Source organism: Echinococcus granulosus (genome assembly GCF_000524195.1).
Source record: "Echinococcus granulosus chromosome Unknown EG_S00236, whole genome shotgun sequence".
NCBI classification, from domain to species: Eukaryota; Metazoa; Platyhelminthes; class Cestoda; order Cyclophyllidea; family Taeniidae; genus Echinococcus; species Echinococcus granulosus.
The window spans coordinates 40024-61719 of NW_020170616.1; the positions used below are offsets into that span (position 1 = coordinate 40024).

The window sequence follows — 21696 nt, forward strand, 5'->3', positions numbered from 1 at the left end:
TGTATAACAGACATACAGCAAGGCTAAGAGGCTGCTGACGTGGGTCCGAGGCCATGTGAGCAGGCCAGAATGCAATGACGGAGCCTGCATTGCTTGCGTAAACAAAACGCCGAGTTTAATAAGCGATCCGAGCGTTATAGTTGGCAATAGGAGGACGAAAAGAAGTAGGTCTAATGGATATTTGAGATGAGCGAGCTGCGTGAAGTCACTAACCCCAAATTGCTCTTCTAGCGATTACCTCTACTCTAAGTAGTGAAAGTTCCATTTACCCCATGCTTCGGCCATCAATTGGCTTTGCACCAAGCTCACCATTGAAAAGGCCAAATAGTCATTAAGCCATCACCCGTAAAGGTCTATGCATCACTACTTCATTCACCTATTGGCCTTTTGTTAATAACCAACTTCTGCTTCCATACTATCGCTAAACCGTTCAGACCTGAAGCAGGGAGGTGAGCATTTATGCGCCTTATTAAATCCTTCACGACCACAACAATTATGATGACCTGGAATTCAAGCGCTCAGGCATCTCTCTTCCACAGCGAGGAATCGTTTGTGATCACTTTGTCACCTCACTGCAGATAATAAGTATCGTCTCCGCAGACCTTACTATTAAAGCCCTCAATGGAGAAATTTCGTAACTGTCCAACCAATTGGATTTTTCCTCCCTCATGGGTTTGAACATAAAACTGACTATCATGAAGAAATGGAAGGCAATACAAACGAGGCACGTCCAACTTAATCCTGAAAATGGTTTGTTCTTGCTAGGAATGACTAGCTTGATCTCAACAAAAGGCGTTGTCAGGCTGTAATGGAGTCTGGGTGAGTCTTTTGAAATGATACTTCAGAAATGTGACCTTTTTGCACTAGACTACATTTATTTCCTCTCATAGTGTCGGGGTAACCTACTCTGATATTGAAAGAATACCACTCCAGGTCTTGGTTATATCCAGATAGCCGTTTCCCTACCGGTATCCCATGAAATAGGCCATGTCAGCTTTGTGTTTGCGATGCCATTGTACTGGCCCCCATGACCTTACACAGCGCTGAGCCGTCCTCTGGACGACCAGCCATCACGTGGAGTGAAACAAGGTCACGCGGTGATTTTTTGCTAACAAGCTTTTGGCATTTGACAATATCCGGACTACTGCATCCAATACTGGCTTACAAACGAAGAGAGATGGGATTTTTATGAATTTCCGTGTATTTTATCCTCAAATCTTTTGTGAGTCTTGAATCATATCGTGGTTGATGTGCTGTATAGCATCATATTATGCCAATGGACGTCTTATATAACCCCTCGGTTAATTAACTAGTTTAACCATAATTACCGTTTGGATTGAAACAATTGTTGTGGTCTGTTCAGACCACAGTGAGACAGACAACAGACCACAGACAACAGTGAGAGCTGGCTCTTATTGCACTACGATTTCTGATGGAATACCTCTTATTTCGGTGGAAACTCCTCACTGTGCCTTGACCTACCTTATGTCAGCGTATGATCTAGGTCCAATATACAAACTTCTAATTTGGTGATCTATTTGAAGACCTCCTATTTTGCGTGCAGTGAAGGTCACTACCCCAAAGAAACTGTCTGCTCTAAGTTCATTCAGCTGCAAGATCAAAAATTTTCAGGCTTGATCATTTTTTCATTCAACTGCACTCAGCTCCACCGCTAACCAGTCAACCAAATCCTTTGCGTCACTGACTAGATTTTCACGCATGAACGAATTTGACTTTGAACTTCTGCATGTTCATATACTTCAGTAGTTAATTTTGCATCTGCGGCCTGAAAAGCCCCAATTTGGAAGGGGCAAGAGCTTTGAACGAATTGGAGTGCCACTGGCACGGTAAATCACGCGACACCGGCGTCAGCTCTCCGACCCGATAACGAAGCGTCAACTATGCGAAGAATAAAGAATAAGATAATCGCTGTCCTGTCCGTCACATGAAGCCTGAGTGTCTAAGGATTCAAGGTGACATAATAAATGCAAACATTCTCAAATGACTTGGTGTTGATAGCGAAATCGGTTCGTGAACAGCACATTAGTTTGGAGATCGTGGCCAGAAGTAAGGAGTAGAGATGCAAGAGGCGAGCTATCACATCAACTTTCTACGACGGTATGATGTGTGAGGTCACCTCCACCATGTCTCGTTTGTAGATTCCACGCTTAAATCCATCGCGGCGGTTGATCAAATTCGTTGCTAGGTCCTTGAACAAAGCCATGATTCCATCTCTATGCTTGTTATTATTAAGAAAACCTTAATTGCTCCGTAAAAATCGCCTTCCTGCATCTAATGTTTGTTAATAGAAAGCAAATAAAGTGCAAAACCTGTTTTTTATTTATTTATTATTATTTACCCCATGGCTGAGTTGATAAACTCATTAATCCAATTCTGATGTTGGCAAACTTTTAGTCTTAAAGAAATGCGTGCACTAAGAGCCACAATGAAAACCTCCCTGTTCTGATATGAAAGAGGACCAGCAAATTATAGATTCTAAAGCTCATTTCTCGGCCAAAACACTACAGGAGTAACATAATGATGTATTAATTAATTTACGACAATTTTATTCATTGGCATTCTCAGGGTCTTGATGCTGTCCTCAGAGCTAAGTTTGCCCGTTGTAACAATGCGACTCTATGCCCCTCTTAGCAGTGCATGGTCCAACTGGTAGCACTGGTGAATGAATGTGGATAGCCTAGTGATCCACTCTACCCACTTGATATAACCCTGATTATTTCCCCTGGTGATAGCCTTTGAAGCATTTGCACACTTCAAGACAACGTTATTTGCCCTCAGTTTACCTCATTTGTGGTGCTAGAACTCATTATGGTATTGAATAATCAAGTAGACTTTATTCATCAAGGGCATATAATGGTTTGCATCAAATAAGCTAGATCAAGCATACTTAACCTGTCACAAACTACGGGTCCTTTGTGAGAAGACAGATTTCACATCCATAACTCATAGGAAGAGTGTTTGTTGAATGACACACAACACAGCCCTTAAAATCACTCCTTGAACGGGAAACCTTGGATCAGCATAAAATGTGTTCAATCGGGTGGATTCGTAAAATGATTGCAAACTTAGCACTAAGCAACCACCCAGTTTATCAGGAAAGGCGTGAAACCAACGCTTTAAAAATGGGATCCCGAAAACACCCAAAAATGTCACAACCCGAAGTTTACAAACAGTCAAACATCAATGCCACTTATATCCATAAGATCCACTAGTGCTCACTCTACCCCGACTTCATGCTTTTGGGTTGAAGTTGCCTTTTCACTTTTGTCCGACGAAAATACGTCAACGCCGAATCTCTTTAAATCCCCACCGCCAGTAGTAGCACTTGGGCGCATTAGGGTCTCTACTATAAGACAGCCGTTCGTTACATTAACGAGCCGAAGTAAAAATTCTGCTACTCCCATTGACTTAACACTAGTAGCTACAAAATAAATGCAGCCTCTTTAATAATCCATCTACTAGACAGCGACCCAATTGCTTGCCCGTGAAGTGTTTAAGCGGTCTTTCTCTACTGGGGAAAAGATGGGGCCAACTACTGCTACGGCAATCTCCTAGCATCTTGTAAGTCCTATGTTAAGTTGACATCGCCTTGCGCTCCACTGGTGCTAATTGCTGGTGGTACAAGCAATAATTAACTGCTCAGAAGGGGAATGCCAATTAAGAGCAATTGGCAAACAAACCGTCAAATGCAATCGCAAGAACGTCTACTGTAACCACACCGAAATCTTTATGCCTCTCTAAGGCCACTATGACTGATCGTCTACTGATGCTACCCAAAGTCCACCAAATTAGCTGTGATAGGCTGAATATGACAGATCATATAGCGAAAACCACCAGTTTATCAGGTATTATCCCAAAGTTATAAAAAGTGTCTTAAGACCAGCATGAGCATACTTCTATTAAATGCGCAGGTTTGTCTTGCTTTTGTGGACAAGAGACCAAAATGACAAAATTTTATAACCTACAATGGCAGCAGAGATAGCTGGTTTCAAATAAAAGCTGGTGGTCATGGCAGTATCGATGATCTCTCAGGTGTAGGCGATTCGACGTAGGGCTCGGGTAGAAAGATCCCTCTTAAAGTCTAGACCGACTCAATCACCCCGCCATTGGTTGCCTCATCAAACGACCCTTTGCCTTTCAATTTTTTATGAAGGTGGAAGCCACACAGGATTCTGTTTAAAAAGCAATAAAATTGCGAGGGACAAAAATGAACAATGTAATGAGCTAAGCCCAAGATAAGGCTTTAGGTAAAAACATTAAAAAGGGGGTTTTGCAAAAAAAGCGGTAAAATTGCAGAATACTCATCACATGATGATAAGATACTGGTAATCAACCGACTCCTTCCCTTTCTTACCATATCTCCACAGTTAGGTACCTCAAAATCGTCTGAGCCTTCTAAACCAAGACGACCATCCAATAAGGGATAGCGTGGGTCGTACAAGTGCTCATTTTGGCGTATCTTATTGCTTTTGCTGCGGAGGTAGGTGCATCAAGACCTTCTTTCATTCAGGGTTGTTACTGGTTGGTCGGCAGTTTACGGGTCACATCTCCTTTTGTCTCCACATAGTCACTGCCTTAGTCAACCGTCTCTACAAAGTTAGCTCCTTTATGGGCATTTTTATTTATTACCACCAAATGGCGCATATTTGAAAGGCAAAAACTCGCGATTTCACGCTCCCCAAACTTTTCCTCCAAGTAGAAAAATGAGAAATATACTGGATGTGTAATTTGTCTATGAATGCTACCTTATTTTGGAGGTGGTTAAGGTTAATTCTTAAAAGACCTACATGTAATCACCGACAATTGGAAAAAAGGAATCGCCCTGATGGAAAAGGTCACACCATTAGAGTGTCCTCCTCATTAAAACCAAATTTGAGGTCCTATATGTCAAAAGTAGAACCTAGAAAAAAATTTTAAACATTTATGTATAATTTACTTTTTTGAACTTTCAGGCAAGTTCTAGAACAATGCAGCTGCTTAATCATGTAGGAAAAAAGCAAATATTTCGAATTACGACTACTGACAATTGTTGAATTAGGCCCGGAATACCTAACCAAAATAGCCAAATATCGTGCTTACGTGTCATATAAGGCTTAAAGCTTGTATTAATTTTAAATACCGTTCGTGTTTTTAAATGAATCAGTGGAGTGAGGTATTCTCCAAATTGGTTTAGAGATTCAATCTACTTGTAGCGTCTCCAGTAATTTTTGAGGTTGGAAATCGCCATAAGTCTGGCACATAATATATGTTGGCCTACACGAGGAGTAAGAAACTACTGGAATGGCCCAAGGGCCATGTCGTCTAACGGAAGCTCAGCAGCAGAGCCTTACGACCCGATACAACCAAAAGGTCGAGTTTCGCGCAGCAAAACTTCCAAAGTTGGTGCAAATAAACCATTCACTTGTTTGACCTTGTTGTTTCTGCAGTTCTCTTGATTTAATCAGTAGATCGGAATAGAAAATCTACTTATTTGATTGCTAAACTTCACGAGTTTGACAGTTTGGTGAATGAGTTAGTTCAATTGTAAAAGCAGACAACCTCCCAATCACTTCTACTTTTGCAAAAATTCCTTAATGTAAAAATTTTAGGGCACAGGGAAGCCCAACACACCGACGGACGGACACATATATATGCATTTTAAAGTCCGTACAAGGCGCGATCAACCATCACAGCAATTTATGCCTTAAAGGAGACTGACTTTTTAAAAATGAGCGTACATAGCCATTTTTTCTACTAGATCCACTAGTATTATTTGACTTTTTAACAAAATTCATCTCACCTTTCCCCACTCTTGCTATTATTTACATCAATTCTGCTTCTCTTGTTGAAGCAATAGGCTACCTAATATAGACACCAGACGACCTTATCTAAAGCAGTATAAAATCCGGCTTAGTGCTTATTTATTTCCTGCAAGTAATAAAAAGCCCTCTCGACTTAAAGATTTGCATATTTAAAACCAACTACACAGACAGAATGGTGCTCGTCTGTTGAGTCCTCGTCAGTTGGTAGCGGGGTAAAGGTTTCGTCTTGTGTGACCGCAATTCGTAAAGACTATTTACACAGTTTTGGGCTTTTTCTCTCAAACTTAGTTCACTTCAAGTGAACTCAACTCCTAATTTTCAAAAAACTAGTTTAGTTAGTTTTCCTTCATGCAAAACTGTAAGGAACCTCAAGTACCATGGTAATTTCGACAATGAATCACAAGCTAGAAACGGAAAATAAAGAAAATCAGTCTTTTTGCAGATGGTAAGTACTTCATATCTCACTTTCATAAATCGACGAGTTCATTATTGTATTTCGTTCAAATTTTACACCGCATTTAGTACTTATGGCGATAAAATAAGTAGTTTGTTGTAAACATCGGTACCACCTCTGAAAATGAATTTCCCCCAACACAGACCTCCGATCGACGCCATATGGCCAGAGATCGGTTCTATTGTAATACGTTGGCTGTCTATTTAACTATCGGTTTTGGTATAGCTGCTGCTTAGGTGTTCTGCCATTGTTTCTTCTCCGGGTGAGTTGGCCTCCGGACCATGCCAGTAGCCCAAAGACCTGCTGTATGTCAAATATATATATTCTCCTCAAGTATTATGCCAATTCGTCTTGAGAGAAGTCCCGGGGTGATGCACTACATCGCAGTCAGTAAAAATGACCTGGTCATCATATTCACTGACGGGTTGCAATTTCGTTGGTCCCCATGAGTGTTTGGAAGCCTATTTTTGTGCTGCAGTTACAAAACCGGTTGTGTTTCAACTCGGAAAATGTATTTTTCAGGAAGAGACGACCTGATTGTCACTCTCGACTTCACTGTGTAGAAAAAGCCTGCCCAATCCTCTACTTCCAAATTATCCACAAAGTGCTCAAAAATGTTTCGAAGTCATGCTAGCATTAGTGGCCATCTCTGCGGGAACGCGTGTTTGTTGATTCCTGTCTAATCGACCCCGGGACCCGATTACTTGAATATTTTCTAGTTCTTTGAATGCCCTCTGGATTGTCAGGACTTGTTCATATTACTTAAAAGGTGGCGCTACCCTTTAAGTAGTTTTCTAAAAAGATCTTTCAACCCCTTATAAGGATATGCTACTTATGGCTACCATGCAACTTAATTATATGGATGCCAGATACTTTTTAAAACTTTCTTTCTACTAGACGGTTTTATCTTCTTCCCACACATCATTAGCTTGGAACTCACATTGCGACCTTGAAGTTTCAAACCCTGAACAATGGTGTTGACAGACTTAGGCTAAATTCAGACTTTGAATGGGTTAACTGGAACCCTTATACCAGCTTCTGTTCCTATAGGTCGTCTAAACCTGTCCTGCACTCACTAAACAACTCGAAAAAAGTGTTTTCAAAAGCATAGTCCACAGTATTCTGATCATTCCCCTTCTGACTAAAAAACCCCAACGTTAAACGAGAAACAAACCAATTCTTCCTTATAAGTGCAACATGTCAGTGGCGATGGATCAAAAGAAGGCGCATGAAAAGATGACAGATTTTTGGGCAACACCCCGTACATTTGTGGATAGGAGAAGATTAGGCAATTTTCACGTTACCCTTATACTGTGGCTTCTTGCTTGCACTAAATCTTCCGCCAAATTTAGCATGCTTGGCTTTAATCGCAGAGGCGTTCATGAGGGATGCAAAGACTTGATCCACAGAAGTATTCAAGTCCCTTCCCAGGTCACTAACGATGCTTTGTGCCAGTCGCAACTTCTTAACCGCGCGGTGGGCCGTCTAGAGGAAAACAAAAGCAAAGGGATGAGGAATTCCACAAACTAGGCAAGATTGCTTGTGGGTGGCAAGGTGTAGGGAAAAGGGTAAATAATAAACAAGTCTCCTACGTCCAATGCTTCCTGCATCCGCATGATGCATTTGTAGAGCTCGTAATCCAGTGTTTGCAAAGTCTTCGAGGATCGGTGAAGAGGTGAATGCGAAGACTTGTCCACGTCTCCCTGCGTCTGCCATGAGTCCTCAGAATCGCATGAAGAATGATCAAAATACTTCTCCGCAAAAATCTTCCCTTCTTCTGCTTCTTTGCCCTTGTAGCTGCTAGCCGAAGAACTCTGAAATTGTCACAAGAGGAACAAAGGCAGTAGCGTATTCATTTTAACCAGTTCCGGAAGCTAGTCTAATACAGCCACTTAGTGCCAAGTTTTAGGCGGCCCTTGCTTAGCTACCTTTGAAAAAAACATTTATAATTAGGAGGATAGTATTGCTAACTTCCAACTATTCAGTTAGTGAATCTTAGGGCTTGCACGATTCATGGTATGGAAGAGGACGAAGACTTATCGTGGAATGGGATTGCCTGTGTTCACCATGAAATTTAATTTGATTCCATTTTTCCACTGTGCAAAGGGCATCCAGTCAAATTTTTTAACCACAGCATTTGGAGAAGGTGTGATGACGGGATAGGACGTCCAAATATAGGCTAGCTGTTTGGTTCAGGTGATAAAATCACTGGTTTGTTGCTTTCATCCACGAAAGAATTACGTGGCACTGCTCCTCATGATGAGTGGAGGTTGCTGTACAATGCCTGCAGCAATGCTTGATCGTTCTTTCATCAACTGCGACAGTCCTGCAAGTTACCGCCTGAGAGGCCCTTACCCACACACCACCGACTGGTAGTGCTGGGTCTCAAAGATTCCATACCTCTCCGTCCCTCCTTCACACATCCACAATAGACCACAAAAAACGTCGGTTATTATTCCTTCCTTACCCATTCACCAATCTACTGATACAAGAAGAGAACCAAAGCATGGCACTGGATGTCGCCACCTCTTGCTTCTTACTTCTGAAGTGTCCGTCTACTACCTCATGACCACCGGACTGTGCTCGCCTTGTGTAGGTGCAGATGCACTCATTAGTCCCTGATGAGGGTATTCTGCAAAGGACTTGCTGCCGAGTTCCACCTTATTGGGACGCCAAAAATTCGACGCATAAAAGTAAGTCCCTTTATGAAATAGCTGAGACTGGCAAATCAGTGGGAAGAAAGTTCCTACCGGACGATATAACTCAAGACCTCATTCCCACCCTAAATCCTGCTCTCTCCTCCTCCATGTTTTTCCTCGTTATTTGCATTCGGCATGTGATTATGTGGTGAACAGTAAGCAGTTGAGGGGTAGAACAGAGATTCTCCGTTTTGTAGGGCTAGAATATTCCATAAAGGGAATATGCGAATAGGCCTAATTTCACAACCAATGGTGAACGCCGTTACTTTAAAAAGTAACCATTCAGACAGGATTTAAGGCAGCCACCTTAAAAATGGCGTGTCTTAAACTCACCGTTTGTGTGGAAGTGGTGCTCCGTCCACAAGGACAAGTCTCATCGGAGAACATACTGTCCTCGTCACAACAGTCAACATGGTCAGATTGACTAGTTGCACGAAACCAGTAGTCTTCCTTCACAGGTTTGTGGTCAGAACTTGCAGTTGGCATCTCTGGCATGAGATCCGGGGTTTTTGATTGTTCCAACTCTCCGGACACCTCGGAGAGGTAACTCTTAAAATCCTCCGCTGAAATGAACATCTTTGATTACTATGGGAATGTAACACACACAGAGAGAGGCTTGAAAGAAACCTACGAAAGCCGGTGTCGTTATGCTCATTGCTTTCGTCTATGAGCGAATTAGGCGGTGAGTTCGTAGCTTGATGCATAGGCGAAAGCAAATCGCAGGCCATTTCCTCACCCCGTTGAGCCACACATTCATTAGACTCCTCACTGCTCGAGGCATCTAAATGCAAAAAAAATAAGGCGACCCATTAAGCAAGCTTAAGGGATTAACAAAAATCAGTGGGCACTTAATAGATAAGAAGCCCCCAAAAAATTTAGTTAGACGGCGTACCAATACGAAGAGAGCTAAAATGTGTTTCCAGGGAACTCTCGCAACTCCTACAGAGACACCGCTTCATCTCCTTCGTTTCTTTTTGGTCAAATGCTTGAACTCGGTTGTGTTTGTCGATCGCCGATCAGTCATTAGCAGATCAGCCCGTACACCAATGAAGAGACGTGACCTCAAGGTGAAGTGTCCTCAAAGCACGAGGCTAGGTCGAAATCTCATTCGTCCATTTGGTGAAAACTGGAAGATAGTAGGATATAATATGGTTTGATATTTTAATAGACTTTCCCATGAAGGAACTGGGGCCACTTATCTAGGTGACACATTTGTGAGTGCGTTTCCGTTTTCTGAACTAACAACTTGTATCATAGCGTCCCAAATCTTTCCTCAAGTCGAAATAAGTCATAATACTAGGATGGGATATGCACTACCGAAGTACTGAAGGACTGGGGGACTACCGGTATGACCCATAGACCAAGAAAGTACAAAGGCAGAGTTAAACAAACAATTTAAGTATGACAGACCTCTCCCTTTTGATTGTCGCCTTCGGCGCTCTACTGGGTCAACTTCCCGCGTCGGCCATCACAACGTAGTCAAAGCTGTGAGAACTAACCACACCAGTCATCGAATTTGCGTGCAACTGGGACGATATTTGATCGTAACGTCCTAATCCTCCTTAGCAATACCACTGGAGCTGAAGTTTAGTCCTGCTTGGACACCGTATTGGGGGAAGGGCGAATGTGCTGGTCACCCTGTATGTCCATCACAAGCCGTAAGACTACCGCCTAAATGCACAGCCATGCAACAAAAAACTAGGCTTAATATAGTTTCGCAGGGTAGGGTTTCGTACCCTTTCCTCCTTGCAGCTTTATCCTTAGTTCAGTGCTGTCCAGCCAAACCTATCTGGGTTCTATCCAGCTGGTAAAAAGATGGAGGAGATATCACGTATTCACTTGATTGACATCTTCGTACAAGTATTGTAGGCGACTCCGTAGCGAACTTATCCAGATGGTTTCCGATTAGTGTCGCTTCGACTGTTAATAGCATTCCGGCATCGCGCGGACTAGCGTAGTTGCCGAGAGTGGATCTTATTACTAACCCTTCTGTTAGGGACCGTCATCGACTCCACCATCCGCAGCATATACACCTAATCCTTTGCGCTGAAGTTTAGCATTTAGGAGTAGAACTTGGAATATTTGTCAATTAGGATCAAATTTGCTTGTTGCTGCCATCATTGCAGGGTCTGAGCCTTTCCTGAAGATGAGAAAAATAGCACTACTGTGGTAGAATATGCGTTGTAGACGTATAGAAGGACCGGGAGGTGACTACACAGACTGGACGCAATTTCCCCTGACAAGGGTACAAAGGCGGAGCATTAAGGGCCTGGATAGGCAAAATACCGACTTACGCAAACAACCAAGATGTCCCAGTATGTTAGGGAAATTCATGAGTTGCTCAAATAAGTTAGTGAGGTTTTTGTAATGCCAATTAACCGCCAACTGTTAAAAGGTTCTTAGAATTCTTTAACCTAGTGGAATAATCGCCGTTACGCTCCATAATCTTTTGCCAAAAAGATCGAGCTTAAGTTCGAGCCCCATTTTTGGGCAAGAAGGAAGGACCCTTGCTTCTACCATACAGACGTTTACTTTATTTCATGCACACTAGCATAAATGTCACAAGCACATGTCAAGAAAAGGTAGTGAGCAGTAATTGATAAAAATATGGAGGAAGGGTGCACAGCAATACATCTTCAGCCCCACTATTATAACGGCTCATAACTTGGGGCTGCATTAATGGCAGCAGCAATCAAAGCCCATTGTAAAGGACAAATGCTCTGATTTCTACTCCTGGATGTTAGACCCTAATATGGCAAAGAAGGCGCAATAAAGAATATGAAGATTTCTTAGAGAAGGGTTGGAAATAACGTCTACCTCCGTGATCTGCAGGAAAGCCATTAAAAACTAAAGTGACACCACTTGCAAACAATTTAAAAGGTTGGGTAATGGGTTGTGTACGGTATGCATATAACGACGTACTCCATCTTCCCACCAGCTAAATAGAATTTAGACAGATACGACTGAAGAGCACTGAAATAAGAACAAAGTGGCAAGGAGTAATCAGCAGGTAACATTATCCCCATAAGGCTGTTTTAGGTTTCGCCAGTGCACTTACTTTGATGAATGCAATTGACAACATAATAAGGACTGCTAATGATACTCTGACGCAGCTGGGTAAAAGAACGACAACGCTTTAGAGCCTTTCTTATTTGCAATAACTTTTTGGTTGAGCTCTACTAAGTGCCATGCACCTTAGTTTAGCCAAACCAAAACTTTTTTGCTGTTTTTTTAACAAATTTTTAATGTCAAAAAGGCAAATTATTTTGAACTAATAAAGGCAAATGGGTGTGGCAGACCTTAGGTAATGTAATATTTGCCTCAATGTTAAAGTTTTAGTCTAAACAAACCAACAATCGTTTTTTAGCAAAATGTATTTGCTAAAAAGTTTTTAAGGAGTTAAAACAAATTATCCATCTAAGTGCCACTCTTTTGTTTTAATCGATCAAAGTGGTCATCCGTGCCTCTATTACAGACCTTACTGATTAGGAACGCTTTTAAAATGTTTCGTGAAGGGATTGTTTTGTGAAAATGTAGCAGGGTTTTTTAGGCCCAGAGTACTTATAAGAAATTGTACCTAGTGCAAGCCACGTAAATACTTTTAAACACTAGCCTGTATTTTGCATAACACGTTAGTGTATAATGGAGTAAATTATAACATCTTTGCCATTAAAAGCGACCGACTTGCCACAGCGATCTCCAGGGACTGGTTTGTTTAACATTTAAATTAGGGGACTTAGCGTAAATTGCCGTTCGTGATCGAAGGTGGCTGTTGATGTAACGCAATTGCTAACTTCTTCCAAAATAAATGTAATTTGCCTCCAAACTCATCAATCTCATTATGTATTACTTTTGCTAAATTTGTCTAAACTTGATTTATTTTGTAGGAGAGTAGGTTTGTTGTTTTGTCGTCCTATGGAGAAATTGCACCAGTTATGCGTAAGATAATTACACAAAAGCTGTTATTAACTTACACTTTGTACACAGCTTTATGTGGTACGTAACATTTTGCAAAGAGGTATGACAAAGACTTCTGCTAAAGAAGTGGCAGCAAGGTAATTAAATGTACCACGTTCACTTAATAAGTTCCCAATCTTCCACTATGTATCTAGTTTCATGTCAGAAAAGGAAAATCTAAAAGAAGGCGCCTTGAACAGTACAAATTGGATGGTTAATGATAAATACTACACCAAAACGATAAAACTGTTTTGCTAAGGCTTAAAATTAGCATTCTATGAGTGCATATGCAAAATCTCAAATCAATATGGGGAGGAGGTTGTAAATGGGTTAATTCTTTCCCGTCACATCTTCTGAGCACTCAAGGCCTCAATAATAAAAGTGAATACCTTACTCTATTATGAACTTGCACTATGACAAAGGCTCGTTAAAAACGCTCTTCAGACTTTTGGTAGCATCTTGCAACTCTAAGGAATTTAAGTCTAAATTTTACATAGAAAGTTGCAAGTACAAAGGACCAGGGGAAATTGTAAATCCATTAGAGATCTGTAAGTATTTTTTTTACTTTTAAGATTGTCATTTCTTGCTAATGTTTTATATGCTATAGGATAAAATCTTCTTGAAAACACTTATTAAAAATAATTAGCTGCATCACCCAAGTCTAAGTAATTATGGTTTACAAGTTTTACTTTGTGGAGGTTACTTTGGCAATACGACATATTCCGTGGCTTGCAGAAGAGGCAAAGTAGAGATAATTAGAGAGTAATTAGTTGTACAAATCATGTATTGTTCAAAAACACCAACACTGTTGAAGCTGAATTGCTCCGGTTTTCCACATTCATGATTAGGATAGCTATGCTTACCTATCGGGAGCGAATGGAAAGCTCGACAGATGGAGGGTTTGGTTACTACTGGTACATTGTATCTACATTTTAAAGCAAAGCCCTATGGATTTAAGCTAAAGAATTTTCTTAAAAATAGCAAAGAAATCGGAGCAAAGGAGGATTTTTGAGGTGTGCGTTCAACACAGATGTGTAATGACATTTTGTAATCGAAACCAATTACATTTTTTTCTATTTGTCTACACAACCATATCTTTGGCCATGGTTTTGAATTAAGATAAGGCTGGTGGATTAGACCATTATATCATTTTAAAAGCAGTTTACTTAATTAATTGTACAAAAGTGAAGTGTATGAGGCAACATGAGCTCCCAAAATCATCTTTTGACAAGCCTATCAGGGACTCCTATAAAATAAATGCAGGACAATTAGTTTAACTTGCTGTGCCCATTTTATAATCACTGAACCATTCATAGATCATTTGAAAGTAGACAGTTTACTAGCTTCCTTCCTTTTAAACCGGCACAGGAACGCTCGTCCAATGCTGGGAGACACATTTCTTGGAGCATTAACTCAATGAGGAGTAGGTTGCTTGCTTTACTTCCCTCCTATAAACTAAAGTTTGTTGAAAACTGATTGTTTATACAAATTACTTATCGCCTTTGTTCATGTATCAAAAAATGAATTATACTAGCTAAATATTCTCTCTGTAATTTTAATTAGTCAGACTTGATTAGAGCGTAAAAATCAACAACTGAGATGTAAAACTGGCCTTTATCATCATATTACCGGCTGGAATCGACAAGCTGCCTGCCTTCCTCATCCTTCCTACTCTCCAAATCTGACTACCAACTCTGAACTAAAATGCCTTTTACAAGCCGATTTTGATATCAAAAACCAATTGTTCCAGAATGTTCAATTGTATGCTTGGCATCGCCTTAGGGCCGGCAGCTATCCTAAATGGCGTGCAACCTTTTACACGGGCAACACTCTAATTCATTAAAAGCTCTGCATCCTTTCACATTGAGGCATTTATAAGCCTCAGATGCAATTTTTTAGTGCTGACGTGAGTAACCTGCGGAGGATAGGAGTTAAATGTTTCCTCACAGTTGAATTTGATCAACAATGAGACAGCTGGACTCCCCCCTTAGGTTTGGTTACCGAAAGACCTGCATTTGGCTCAATAAAACGTTGAACACGTCAAAACCTTAATCATGGAGACGACTGAACCTAGAGTGGATGAATGCATTAAGGTGGTGCTACTCAACAAAAATAAAATAAAATTGAAGGAGATTTTTAGATTAAAAAACGCAGAATGGACAAAATCGAAACTTGATGCCTCAAATCAGGGATATTAAGATGCCGTCATGGACCACCATTTTAGTCAGCTTTAAAGATAATTCATCGGATTATCGTAGTGCAGCAAGCCACTCCCCACTGGTACCTGAAGACAAGATAAAGCCTAGGTGGAATGCAGCAAATATCACGATCCCATAAGTAATTAAAGTTAAACTAGTCAGTCAACTGAGGTTTTTAAAAGAGGCCACAGACTTAGGATAATAGGGCATTTGTCCATGCTAGCGACAGAAGAGTGATTCTTCCACTCAACTATATCCGTCTGTTCATATTTGAGGTAAGTTTTAAAGAAACGATTTTGCCACCTTTGGGTGCCTATTACTGTACTGGCATAACAATACTTTAGACTGCGCGGTTCCCGAGGGTACTGGCCTTTCTTATACCAACTCGGGGGTGTAAGAGTGAATACCACTTCAAACACAAACTCAGTAAATTCAAAAGGGAAATGGGGTTCAAGCCCATTTGCTTTTGCAGTTGCAAATCACCAAAGATACCCTTCGAATTGGAATTCTTATTCCTTGGTTTCACAATGAGTTATGCGTTTTTGGCACATGCTGTGACTGCACAAGACTGCGATTTGACTGTAAAACAGGTTAAAGGTCGGAGGCATCTCAGCAGGTAAAAGGGCGTCAGATGAGCGAATCGTGCGAAATAGAGTCTGATGCCCAATTTAACACCATCTTGGCTTAACACTCATCCTTACAGGGTGTCGTCAATCCAAAGTTCACTGTCTGATCCTTTTGGAATCAACTTGAGAATGCTTGGCACATTGTCACCTATCGGACAAGGCACCTTTGAGTTGGCTATGTAATGACACCAGTGGGAGGTGGCTTAATATCACAATTATGTGAATTTAGCAGACATAGGCCCTTTCAGTGCCAAAGCAAACACCCGTCTCCGCATTTCACCTCCACTCTTGAACCGCTGACTGAGTACGATTAATTTTCCCATCCATACAAAGCGCCTATCAAATAATTCGATGCCAGGCGCCATCAGCATAGATGATGTACAAGCTTTAAATAATAGTAAACTTGATTCGGCTATCTTATTTCTTGACTCAAGTTGAATAATGATTCCTTTGTCTTTAAAAGCCCTTACACTGATGCATGGTATAATATGTGCAATTTATTCCACCGTAATACATTACTTGCTTGTTTAACTCTTCGTTTTGGTTGCGTGGGGACTCAGGGCTCCGCCATGGTGCCTTTCCTAAGCGGTACACCCTTCCAGCCATCCTAGCAGCCCTCTCTCCCAGCCCGTTCCGTATCACAGCGAAACCTTTTCCGGATTACAAATTCTTTCGGCTTCGAGGAACACTCATAGTGCTTCACCTTCACTGTTAGATGAACAGATATTGACATAATTTGGAGTATGGAAGCTATCCATCCACCTCATGACGCCAAGAGTTTCCACACGCTTCTTGGCTTTCCTTATCACATGTGACCTTACACCAACTGTTGCAGTCGTCAACAAGACCGTCCAGAGTAAAAGAACTTAGTAATTCGCACTTGGCTGTGTTTAAACTGGAATATTGGTTCTTCCTTGTAATTCCTTGAGTTTATTTAAACACCGCGCGTTAAAAATTGCCATGCTTTTGCTCAGATGTGTTCATGGAAGAAGTCAAATTGAGGCCCAACAAGAGAACATTGAAAGAAAGTGGTCATTAACTAAACAATCGGTGGCAGTAAAGAGGCCCTCGAGTGAGAATCGCCTTCATTTTACGTTAATTTTGTCAGTGTTTCGAGAGTAAAATCCCCAGCGATAACCAAGTTATTTGTCAAATGCTCTGTAGATAAAGTCCTGAGTCCTCCTGAAGTGGTAATAAGACACCCAAGTAAGGATGAGTGGTTAATTAACCACGTGGCGAGGGTCCAGTGGGGTCTGTGGCCATGTCGATAGGACGGAGTTCAATCCACAGACGCTAAAGTGCCTGCACAGTTTGGTTTGTTTACCTCTGGGCAACTGTCACTTTACTGCACATATTTACTGCAGATTTACATCCTCTCTTCTCCAACCTCGTGACTTTTGTTGGTCTTTTGTAAATTTCACACAACTAATTTTTTACCGAGGTCTCACGGTGACTAGAATACTGCCCTATGAAGGCCTGCACTATGCTATACCTCTTGGTTCCCTGTCTGATGGGCCTGTTGACCTGTTTGGCGGCTAGTCGCTGTCTGTGGTGCGCCCACTAGAACCGCAAGTAAAAAACTCAATTGCTATCCGGAATTTTGGATGCTTTCTCTTCAAACTATAACATCTGCATTACAGTACTCTGGATGCCTATTTATGATGCTGCGTCGAACCTTCCTCTGCCTACAGAGGCACGAAGGGGTGAAGAGTTGTAAGCCACTGCCGGTGGTGCTGTTGTCACTACCTGCTCGCAATGCACAATGGATAGTCACTTTATAGGCTGAGACAGTTAATGTGTAGGTCTACAGCTAGCGATATTACAGTAAAAGAAGTTAAATTAATCTCCCACTGGAAGTGGTCTTCTCCCAGACAGCTTAGTAAGACATGGCCTTAAACGCCAGGTTTGCATTTAAGCAAGGAAGGGCTGGACGGCTAGAGGCACAACTAGATATCCATGTCGATAGGCGGAAGAATTTCGCATAATTTACCAAGCAGCCAAAGAATTATCCACTCACCACAATCTCATGCTTACGAAATATAAGTTTGTTTGAAAATACCTTTTAGGCGAAAGGTGATTGGTAAGTATAAACCTCATGAGAGATCGGATGCCACCAACCTACGAAGAGGAGGCACTGCAACCTGAATTCATGATATCTGCACCTCTTTATTTATCGCTGCCCCACGAGGTATGTCCTCCTCCACCCGTCCGCTCATTTCAGAGGTATGAAGGCTGAGGTGGAAGGGAGAAACACAGAGCCTATTAAAGATTTCATTAAAATTATGCGTTTAGACGCTAAATTTTTTGCAATTTACTTCACAAAATAAAATTCAAAAGCATATTTCCATTTTGAACTTTGTCACAGCTTTGTATCATTACCGTTTGTAAACAATAGGAAGTAAAATGATCTAGATCTTCAGGAATGGACAATTGTGACTATTCATATCTTTAGCATTTTCGGTCCCTAGATTTTAAACGTCTTTTTTTCTGCTTTGAAGGGTAATGTGTTTTCATCAGTCTCTGTAGAGATTTAGGCTGTCTAGAACTATGCTGCATTAAAATTTGCGTTTTTACCATGTAGTAGTGGCAGCTCCCCAAGCGAAGATGGGAGGAGGCTATTTTCCAGTGGGCGAAGAACGCGCCTCCAACACCCATTTTCTGGGATTTCGATGATCGATGACGAGCTGGCTTCTGCTTTGGACAGAAGGGGGACTGTATCATGAGGGTTAAATGTTCTAGCTTTAATTATGAAATTTTAAAGTCAAAGACCGAGGAACGGGAGCTCTATTGTCTTAAAACATCTACTTCTCCCGCGGTTCACCTAAAAACAAGACATTTCGTTGTTTGAAGACAGGGCAAATGAAGCAAACAACAATCTCGTTTTCCGGATAATTCAATTCTTGGACAATCGACTTTGGCCGTGCATTTTCGTCTCAGGAAAATGGAGGTACCTACGCATTACTGATTGTCATCTCGTCTTTTTCATTTGTTGCTGATTGTCCATCAATCAGTCTGTTTTTAATAGTCAATCGGGATGGATTTGATGAGTAAGTGGGCAAAATCCGCAGCTGATTTGATCAGTCATTGGCACAATAACATTAGTTAGGCCTATTTTTTGTCTCAGTACTTTTTCTAGCTTTATACGACAAAAGGCTCTTTAATTTGAATTTCAGGCTTGAGAATCGGCCATCACTAAAACTTCGAGCTGGCTAATCCCCTTTCCTTAATGGCAGTTGGCTCACACCCTCCACAGTACATGGATGGATAGAACGGATCACCTGGTCATATTGAGGTTTTGGCTTTTCCCTCTTTTGTAGAAGTCATGTTCACGGACCTATCGCATTCAACTTCATCACGGAGTTACTACCCATGTTTTGTCCCTTCGATCTCTTCACTTCAACTCTGGACGAACAAATACGTGGATGGTTGCCTTTTGTAAGCAAGGTGGTATTTCGTTGCTTGGCTTTGGTGATGTTGTCAGAGTTTTAAGTTTCCAATTTGTTTGTTTTATAATGCCGACTACATTGCGAGTGCACTTGCTGCCTCAGAAGATGGCAGAATTTAGTGTTCTTCAATCTGAATAACTTTCCCTGCAAGCATCAGTATCCGTTTAGAGCGCCATGGACGACTGCACCTCGAATTAACTTGAGGGCGTTCCGTTGGAGAAGAGAAGGCCATATTCAATTTCCAAATCGTTTTTACCCCTACTCTACCCTAACATGATCCCTGCATCCCTCAACAGTAGGATAAGCAAATAGTCTTCATCCGATTGCAATGTCGAAGGACCTTTAAGTGTTCTGAGCCTTCCAGTTAGATCGAGTCGCAGAGTAAACAAAATCCTAGAGTTCCTGCCACTCCAGACAATGCTGAATGCAACCCACTATATCCTCCTTTGTAACCAACCAGAGTACATAGGGGAACGAGTAAAAGTAGCCCTTTAGGAGGAAAACCCACAAAACTCAAAACATGCTTTGTTTTTCCTTTGCAGGATGGATATATGGAAGAGGATTCTAACACAAACTTTCCGTGTAGCTGTAGGTCTAATGAGTCTGCACACCTTACTTTGCCCCATAATACTACATGACTACCAGCAACAGCTGTTGCAATCAGATATGGATGAGAATCTTGTTTTAACAAGTTTCTAAGGCGCCCGGTTTGTTTTCTCAATCACTAGTCACCAACGCACACGAATTTTTATATGAACCTCTAAATTTCTCCATCCTTAGTAAGAATGGAGGGGATATCAGAAAGGTGTCTTGAAAACAAGAAAGATACTGCAACTTCACTTGGGCTTCTCGACCTCTATAGATTTGACATTCCTTGGTAAGATTGACTGGCAAATTCGAGTGCTACGTGGAATGTAGCTGTGACTGCTGATACGAGCATATTTTCTTCCACCATAGTTGAATGACGGTTGACTCCGACCACTTCGGTCCCGCAAAAGATAAACTTTCCTTTCGAAAAGGTCAGAAGGCCGTTAAGGTAGAGGAAAGAGTATCCACCCGTCATTGTTACCACACTGAGTGCGCTATAGTTTCTGAAAAGCCTCTATTTGCGGAATTCCCTACCTACAGCTTAAAATCACGGAAGGTGACTCCAATTAGCCTCTTCGGACGCTTTAATCGTCATATCAGGTTTGGAACGCACTGAAGTACACTATCATTCCCAAAGGCAAAACATTTACGCTGTCTGATGAGCTAATGAGAATGATGGACTAAGAAGAAATTTCAATGCCACGACGCATTTCTACAGAAATCCCACAAAAAATTAAACTAGTTACCGTCATGTGTCATTTAATGAACCGCGCCACTACACCCCAGTCAGTATGTTTGACACTACATCTTGGGGAATCCTTTCTGGAACTGATGAAGGTCTTCGTTGTATGTGTTATCTAATCAGTTCAAATCATTTGCAGACCTTTTGGCAGTTAATCCCACTAAGTCATATTGATAACTCAGCTCTTTACTGTAATTTATTTCCTTTCTTTTCTCCCTTACCAAAGCATGAAAGTATAAATTGGCCTACACAAATGCCAAGTAAGGAGAATGAAACAGTGGCAAAGCACATTGCAATGCGCGTATATTAAAAGTTCATTTAAATTGTACCTACTATTAGTGTCCAGTTAACACCAAACTTTTCTATGGACTTTAGGCTCATTTCCTCCTGCTAACCAAAGCAACATTTTGTCTTCTGTTATGCTGGCCTATTCTGGCGCTACGTTCTTGACGATAATTAGTTAACTATTCAACAAAATTTTGTTTACTCTTCCAGCCAATTATGCTTCATTGTCATCAAGATGCAGCCCCAAGCATGGCGAAAACTACGTAACCATGCGGTGTCGTGGGCATGACGAAATTCCAACCATTTGAAATGAGGTGGCGGCCCTCCCCTAGCAGTACTGTTTGAAAGAATTTGACTAAAGGCATCATCTATCACACTTATATATCGTGTGGGTCCGTATTTTGTTTTGGTATTTTTTTGACACCCTTATACAGCCGACGAGGTGTGTCAGTGGGGAAGTGTGAATGACCACCGAGAGCCACCTTCTGGTATGAAGCTTAGGGAGATAAATTCCCCACCTTGTACATCGTTGAAAATCTGCCACTTTGGGCGAAGATGGCTACTTCTACTTGCAGAATCCTGCAAATATCTGGCAAAATACCTATATGATGGGACTCTTCCCATCCTCATCATTTGTCCAGTGTTATTCCATTTACTCTCTCAATGTATATGGCGTCTAGATATGTGACACGTGTGCAAAATCATCACATCTCGATAACGACTCCATTTATAAGGACATGGATCAGTAGCTTCGGATGACTGCAGGCAATAATGTCAGTTTGTCATAGCCCCGTAACCACGAACGACGATGGTATGCAAAGCGATCTACATAAAATCCACCCCACACACAACTTATACAATTTTTTTGATGTTTGTTAG

General features: G+C 41.3%; 2 protein-coding genes across 2 annotated transcripts; one reads left to right on the forward strand and one right to left on the reverse strand. All coding sequences in view use genetic code 11, as the record gives it.

Annotated features, from left to right (window-relative positions):
- Positions 1 to 6140: 6140 nt before the first annotated feature.
- Positions 6141 to 16489, reverse strand: EGR_10579 (hypothetical protein; the record flags this gene model as incomplete). The annotated part of the gene is made up of 9 exons (XM_024499828.1): positions 6141 to 6226; positions 7150 to 7240; positions 9309 to 9538; positions 12826 to 12888; positions 13498 to 13547; positions 13636 to 13877; positions 14273 to 14380; positions 16086 to 16227; positions 16407 to 16489. The coding sequence occupies 9 exons, from the start codon at positions 16487 to 16489 to the stop codon at positions 6141 to 6143; spliced, it is 1095 nt and encodes a 364-aa protein (XP_024345762.1).
- Positions 16490 to 17863: 1374 nt separating this feature from the next.
- On the forward strand, positions 17864 to 18436 carry EGR_10580 (hypothetical protein; the record flags this gene model as incomplete). Its single annotated transcript, XM_024499829.1, has 2 exons — positions 17864 to 17944; positions 18341 to 18436. 2 exons carry the CDS (start codon positions 17864 to 17866, stop codon positions 18434 to 18436), a joined length of 177 nt encoding a protein of 58 aa, XP_024345763.1.
- Between the last annotated feature and the right edge of the window lie 3260 nt (positions 18437 to 21696).